The 7,711-nt window shown below is 55.1% G+C and overlaps 1 protein-coding gene across 1 annotated transcript in view; it reads right to left on the bottom strand.

The window, feature by feature from the left end:
* Positions 1-4,733, bottom strand: part of LOC105308642 (zinc finger protein 135-like) — a 10,264-nt gene extending 5,531 nt beyond the window's left edge. The window contains exons 1-4 of the mRNA XM_023525704.1: positions 4,517-4,733; positions 3,142-3,268; positions 2,333-2,428; positions 56-204 (exon numbers count right to left, since the gene is read on the bottom strand). Coding sequence (XP_023381472.1) covers positions 56-204; positions 2,333-2,428; positions 3,142-3,268; positions 4,517-4,549 — 405 coding nt within the window. The 5' untranslated portion in view covers positions 4,550-4,733. The remainder of the gene's footprint in view (positions 1-55; positions 205-2,332; positions 2,429-3,141; positions 3,269-4,516) is intronic.
* Between the last annotated feature and the right edge of the window lie 2,978 nt (positions 4,734-7,711).

Raw genomic sequence — 7,711 nt, 5'->3', positions numbered from 1 at the left:
CAAGCCCATTCCTCAGCTGCTGCTCCTGAACGGATGTCTTCACGGGGGTGAAGGCCGCCAGCACGACACGGCCCTCAGGACCTTCCCCCTTAGAGTCCCACAGAGTGTCCCACAGGAACCTTCCTACCAGGACACTGCAGGGCAGTTCTTTAGGGACGTCTTGCTTTGGAGCTGACGGTTTGGTTTTGGACCCAGTTTCAAAGTCTGAAAGAAACAAAAATGGAAACGTCTCTTAATCCCAGGTCCAGGACACAAAGTTTGTTAGCAGGTGCTTGGGTGGAAGAATAAAGCTGAGAGCTTTGAAGTTTCAGAGCACGAGAGCCTCTCACCACTGAAGACGGGTTTTGCAAAGCAGGGGAGGAACAGGGGAGGAACAGGGGAGGGAGGGGACGCACCGAGAGAGGGGAGAGAGCGGGTGTGAGGGGCATGGATAGAGTTGGCACGGGGGGCACAGAGAATTCAAGCAGAAGACGACGCTGGGGACAGGGAGCCTTCAGGAAAACACCGCAGATGCCCAGGCTGGGAAGGAGCAGAGCGACGGCCAGGCCAGGCTAACGCAGCCTCCAAGCGCCGCGTGGGGACGGAGGAGCCGCCGTGTGGGAAGGGCCGTTCAAGTGTCGCATTGCTCAGACCCAGTCTCTTCCTGGCAGCCTGTCGCTGTCGCACCACCTCACCTCAGCCCAGATGTGAAGCAGCACAGCCGCTCCCTAACCGAACTGCTGAAATGCCTCTCGCTAGGAGCATGGGTGCAAGTGACTAGTGGGTTAGAGCACTCACGTCTGCTTTACTGTCTCCCCTACTGCGAGCCCCGACACGCAGGGACTTCTGTCCGCTTTGGTCACCACTGTACCTCACCCAGAGCAGGGTCAGCAGACACACTGAATGAGGACACACAGGCAGTCGTGCTGGTACGTCCTGCGTGACGGCCTCTCTGTCTGCCCCCGACCCTCCGCGAAGCCATGTCCTCAGCGTGTCCCATCCCCACCCGGCCCTGGACTGGCCTAGAGATGGGAAGTTGGTCCATTCCCATGTATGTTGCCATCTTGTGAAAAGTTAAGGGGAACAAAAGAGGTGAAGCCGGGCATGGCGGGTAGAATCGTGGCTCCAAAAAAATCCAGGTCCTACGCCCCGAACCCGGGAGGACGCTGTTACCTTCGTGCCAAGGAGTTACGGTTGCCGATCGTTTGACGTTAGCTCACCGCCTGAGGTCACCCTGGCTTAGCTGGTGGCCCCATGCCACCAGGCTTCTTAAAAGTGAGAGAGAGGCAGGAGGCTCAGAGTCGGGGACACGGTATGTGAAGGCCTGACCGGCCGCTGCGGACGCTGAAGATGGACGCCATGAGTCCAGGAACGTGACGGCCTCTGGAGGCTAGACGATGAAAGGAAATGGATTCTCCCCGGACCCTGCGGAAGGAACGCTGCTCTGCGGACAGCCTGGGACCCGTTTTGGATCTCTGGCTTCTACAACTGTAAGGTCGTTTGCGTTGCTTCAATGCACTGTGTTTGTAACAATGTGAATCAGCAGCGGCAGGAGACTAATATACCAGGTAAAGGCTGCTCATCATTAGAGGCTGGAGAGAACCTGCGGGACCCCTCCCGCACAATGGCCGTCCCTCCTGGCCCTGGTGATCGGCCACGGCTTAAACACAGTCAGGACCTGACACTTGTGGGAATCTGCCTGCCAGAGCGACAGGACTGCCACTTGCTGCAGAGTTGCCTCCTGGTCTCAGGAGCTGGCCAAGAGGTATGAGGAGCAGAACCACCAGCCAAGCTCCAGGCACCTGGAAGAGCCCAGGCCACATCCACGGGCCGCGGATGCACGAGTCGGAAGTGATTCTCCCATTTCCGGCGCTAAGATCGGGCTGTTTGTCACGCAGCAAGACCTGGCACCAACCACCTCAGCCTTTGCGCTCGCCTCCTCTGCCTGAACTCTGTTCTCCTGGACTGTCGCACGGCTGCACCATCCTCACGGTTCAGGCTTCCGCACCCGCGTCGTCTCCTTGGAGAGGCGAGGCCTCCTCTCCCAACGCCAACCCTGCCCCCCCATTCGAGTGTCTCCCGCGCACGTGCTTCTGTTTTGTCAGCATTCATCGTCACCTGCAGTGGTCTCGCTCGTATTACTGATCATTCAGCTAGTTACTGTGCGCCCCGTCCCTGAACACTAACGCAGATTCAGCCAAGACAGGAGCCTGGTCACACTCACAGCAGGATGGTGCCAGGGGAACGTTCCCTAAGAACGAGTAGTCAGCTTGTCCCAAGGAATCGGAGAGCAGATAGAGAGAGACACCTGGGGGAGAGTGGGCTCCTCCCCACCCTGCACCTGTCACCTCACCTGGACACACACCGTCCGGAACGCCTTCAGCCGCCGCCCACGGCTCCGCCTCCTGCTCCAGCAGGGAGATGACAGCTGGCTTTGGGAGCCAATGTCCTGCTCAGGGGGAGACCCGGGGAGTGAGCATTCGTGTCCAGGACTCTTCCCCGCCCTCTGCCCACTCCACCTTCAGTCTTCCAGGTCCCAAGTCGCTGAGGACCCTGAGAGGCCGAAGTCATCGTGGTAGGGGACCCAATGTATCTGCCTAGCTCTCAGTCCCTGACCCCGCCCCGCTCAGGGTTTACATGTGACCCAGGCCTGGCCGGCCAGTCGGCGCTCTGCTCGCTCCTGTCTGCTGCCAAAGCCGACCAGTGTGGATGGGGCCTGGTGGCCGAAAGGAGACAACCCAGGGGACTTTGATGGGCACCCAGGACACAGACCCTGTCTTTTCCGTTGGTCCTGGACCCTGGCAGCTCGCTTGTCACCTTTATAGGGTCCCATCTGTGATTGGTGGCAGAAAGAGGTGCAGAGGGAGGTGAAGAGGATGGGGGCTCCTGACAGCTACGCAGCAAGACCCAGGTCTGGCGTAGGATTCTGCAGTTATGGGACCTCGTATGTCCCTCTAACCCCATGATGTCCTGCTTCTGGCATTTTTAGGTGGGAATTTTAACTTGCATGGAAAACATCCTAAGCGACATTTGCTAAACCAACGCAGTCTGGTCCCTGAGGCTTAAGTCATATCTGAGGTATTTGCTTTAATGGCTGGACATACTCCAACTTTTAACTCAAAAAAATTAGAATTCATGCTGGGGGGTTGGACATGGCCTCACCTATGGAGACCAAGAGCTCAAAGGTGTCCAGCATCACATCGCTGTACAGCATCCTCTGGGCAGGGGTCAGTTGCTCCCACTCCTCCTGGGTGAAGTCCACAACCACATCCTCAAAGGTCACTTGCTCCTGAAACATCACACATGAGTGTCCTCAGCAAGGCCATGGCTGGCACTGGCTGCTGGTAGGTGGAGCTGGTGTACAAGGACAAGGCCAAGCTTGGAGAGGGGCGTCTCATGTCTGGGGATTCGGGGTCGGTTTTTCTGTTGGGTGGAGGTGTTGTTGGAGGAAGAGAGGTGTCTTAGGATATAAAAGGACAAAACCCTACCTTCCAGCAATTTTGCTATGAAAAATTTCTATCCAGCCAAATGTATAAGAAATGCTGTCGAGGAGTCAACAAAAGTGTAGTTGGCAAGAGAAGGTGTACTGGGTTCACCAGGAACCCTGCCGTGGCGCAGGTGTCTCGGGGTGGCAGTGTGTCTGCACAGGGAACATCTGGAAAACTGTCAGGGTGGATTCCTGTCTCATCTTTGTGGCCAAAATAATATCCTTACAAGTATAGGTAGAAAAGGAAGGAGACAAAGCCCTTGAAAATGATGTTTAAAAAAGAATCTTGGGATGGAGATGATCTTTCTAATCATGACACTGAAAGCAGATGCTCCCCTCCCCGGTATCAGTCATCCTTCGATGCAAAACAAATTAACCCTGAGTTACTGTCTTGAAACATCAGCCATTTATTATCTTAGTTTTGTAGGTCAGAATCCAGCACAGCATGGCTGGGTTCTCTGCTCAAGTCTCATGGGGCTAAAATCAAGGTGTCAGACTGTGTTTTATCCAGAAGCTCTGCGTAAAAATCTGCTTCTAGACCATGCCAATCAGAACTTGTACTCATGCTGGTCCCTCTGCCTGGAACATTTTTTCTAAGGGCCTTGATCTCATTCTTTCCCCTCCTGAAGGTGTTTGCTTATGGGCCACCACCTCAGGCAGGCCTCCGGTGCTGTTCTAGTCAGGACCTAGTCCCCAAGCCCATCCTCTAAGAGATTTCTGCTTGCCTTACCTGCTCCTGCACCCGTGAGGCCTGCAACGGTGCCCGGAGCAGTGTGTCTTCATCACATCTACCAAGTGAGGAAGACAGTGAGCCAGGAGATGGAACCAAACCGTGTGCTGAAGAAATGCCTGACTCCTCACATGGAGGGAGGAGCAGGGGCAGGTGGGGCAAGCCGCAAGGTCCTCGGAGATCTGGAGGACGCGAGTGGGCTGAAGGACGCTCCTGGCAGGGGGCACAGTGAGGGCAAAGGCTCTGAGGCCAGAATGATCTTGGGGAGGACCCCAGGCTGGGACTGGGGAGGCCCGACGTGCGGGTGGCAGTGTACTTACCAGCACGCCGGCATCAAGTAGCCCAGCCGTCATCCCCTCCTCCGGCCTCTTGCAGAACAGCTGGCTCTTCTGCAGCAGTGCTGGGCGAAAGGGGATGCGAGAGACTGAGCGGGCCCTGTGCCGACTACAGACCTCACGCGGCAGGTCCCCTGACTGCAGGTTTAAGAGCCCGGATGCCAGAAGCGGACCCCAGCACCCAGGCCAGACCTGACCCTGACAGCGGCAGACCTCAGCTTGTGTTTTCTGAGCGCCTGCTGTGTGCCCAGGGATATTGCAGGCACTACCGATGAATGACCTCAAACTGTCCCCCCTCATTCCAAAGACGGCAAAACGGGGCCAGGTGGCAAGAGGCACACCGCTGAGTGCAGCTGAATTCCAGGGTGATGACGATTCGTGACTATCACAGAAAGCCAGACAGGTCTGGGGTCCCTGGGAACTGCATGGTGTGCCTCAGTCCCCCGCTCCCCATAAAAGGAGGGTGACCAGAATTTAAGTGTGAAAAGGGCTGACAGCGGCGCGCAGCAGCGGTATACACTTGACGGTGACTGCTGCCGGCAGGGAAGCCTCGAGTTTCAGTGAGCGTCACAGTCTAAGACACAGGTACCGCTACCTGTTCCTGGTGCCTTGTAAGCTCGTCACGGGGTATTTTCCCCCAAAGAAACTCAGGCACAAGGTAGGATCCCTTTCCCTCGTCTCTGTACCTTCCCTTCGTGACTCTGAGTGACTGTGCGCTCAGTTCTGCCCCGCCCTGTTGTGCCTCGTCTTCACTGCAGTGTCCAGGATGGGAGTGACCGCCTTCAGTGATGTGTTCATAGGTTTTTAAAAATCATCTCCCCTGTAGGTTTCAGGGGACGGAGACCATGTTGGGGGTCTATGCAGAGGCTCCTGGACCTAGGAGTGGGCCTGGCACCCAGAATATCTAAATCCCTGTTTGATGAATTAGTGAAAGAGCCTCGCATGCAGTCAGTGCTAAATAGTTTAATATAACGAGGTGTTTTTTTTTTTTCTGTTAATATATTATGCTTTTGGTCTCCCTCATTTCACCCTTTGGGGACCAAAGGGCCCCCTGGAAGGTGAGGCTCCAAATGACTCCGTCGTGGGACCTCGGTTGTCCCCACTCTCGGAATTCCGGACGTCTCACTAAAACGGGAGGGATGCGGGTCAGGCTGGCTCCAGTCTCCGAAGTGCTGGGCCACCTGTCCCTCCTGCTGTGCCCCCGAACTGGGAGGCTCCTACCCCTTCTGCGAAAGCCAGTGCCGCACCAGTGACCCAATACCTCTCGGATCCTGAGATCCCCTAAACCCCGCAACGCCCGCTCGGGCAGTCCCCGCTGTCTCCAAAGCGACTCTCCCCGGGCCAAAGGAGCAAAAAGGATTCCATGCACAGAAACGGGCGGGGCTAGGTTCACATAACGGCCGAGAGTCACGGAAGACCCCAGATCCCAGCCCAGGTGAGTGTCCCGCACCGCTGCCACTACCGATCTCACTCACGCGCGGGATGACGGAACAAAGCACGGAGCGCTCCGGGCCAGATCTGCGCCTGCGCAGTCAAGCCTCGGAGTACATCTCAGAGGCCCGCGCGGTCACTTCCGGTTGCCTGGGGGCGGCCCCCTGCCGCTTGGACTTTCCAACTGCAGCAGGAAGGCTGGGGATCAGAGCGAGACCTCGTGGTTGCCTGTCAGATTCAGTCTCCTCGCTTCTACCCTTCCCCACTTACCGTTACACTGCCACAAAATGTTCCCCGACACCAGGAGCCCAGGCTCCCCAAACTACATCTCCCAGAGTGCGGCGCGCGCTCCTCCGAGCGTTTCCGTGTTCCTTCCTCATCCGCCAGCGACTGTGGCTGCTGGGCCGGGATCCTAGTCCTCCCTTACGGACTTCGCTAAGCACACCCTGAACTTGCCACCCGAAATCACCCTCGTTGCACTCCTTCGTAGAACCTGAGTACAAATACCAGGTCCGCTCCGTGGCCAGGACTGTGCCTGCGCGAGTAGGCGCCGAACTTCAACCCCCAGGATTTCGCGCGCACGTATCGTACTCATGTGTCCTCGCTCATCAGTTTATTCGTTATTGGATTTCGAGTTCCGACACCAGAAGAGTTAATTTTGTTCCCCTCATATTCTCTCCATGTCTGCTATATGAAGGTGTCTACTGAAGTCGCCCGCGTGTAGCCAAGGAACAGACATAAAACACAGGAAGATAGCGTAAAAAAATAAAAAAATTAAAAAAAAGAGAGAGAGAGAGAGAGACTGAAAAGTAAATAAGGCAAAGTTCAATTGCTTCTTGGATTCCATTCCAGGATCCAGAAATGGACGGGTTTGGTTCAGGTCACATTTCTTTACCCATTCAATAACAGAAATCCCCAGCTATAGACATAACATTTAAGTATATATCTTTCTCGAATATAAAAATCATATTATGACATTATTTCACCTGATGCATTTGTAAAAGTGGAATCTTTGAAATAGGGAGTTGAATAGGTTACACTCCGTAAAGGACCACCGGACTGCCGCATGGCTTTCTGGGAGATGTAGTGCGTAGCTCTTTGAGACTGTAACCCTGGCCAGGGATCATTGGAAAACAAAAACAAACAAACGAAAAACCTCCCAGAAAGAATAGGAGGAAACATCGCCTCTGGAGCCTGTCATGCTCCTTCGTGTGGACCATCCATACCACAGCACCTTCTGAGAGAAGTAGTTTGAGCCTCTGTGTTTGAGAGTGCCACCTGGTGCACAAGACCTTTGAAAACACGATTCTCTAGAACCCCCAGAATTCTCCAACCCATGCTTCCTGAACTCTGTAGAGCCACTGACCGCTCCCTTTCGGAGATTGGGTCGCCAGACCATACGGAGGCTCTAAGAATGACAGTGAGTAAAAGCTGCCTCAGTGCGGCCTAGGGGAACCTGGACTACTCCTCCCAGAGTACTTGCTCCAAGGTGACGCCCACATCGTCTCTCCCAAGTGAGGGGCACCTATACCGCGTATTCTTCTGGGAGTAGTAGTACGAGTTTCTGTGTTCGGTCTGCCACCTGGTGGACAGGTTAGTGTAACTATGATTCCCTTTAATTCCCAGAGTTCTCAAAACCAGTGTTCCAAGAGTCTGCGTAAACGTCGACGGTGCCTTTCTGGCCGTGGGGTTGACCAACTTCTAACAGTGGCCTCTGATAATTATAGTGCTTTAAAGCTCTTAGTGCGG

Source organism: Pteropus vampyrus, unplaced genomic scaffold (assembly GCF_000151845.1).
Source record: "Pteropus vampyrus isolate Shadow unplaced genomic scaffold, Pvam_2.0 Scaffold602, whole genome shotgun sequence".
Classification (NCBI taxonomy): domain Eukaryota; kingdom Metazoa; phylum Chordata; class Mammalia; order Chiroptera; family Pteropodidae; genus Pteropus; species Pteropus vampyrus.
Note: the sequence above shows the minus strand (reverse complement) of the source record. Positions and strands in the feature narration are given on the sequence as shown.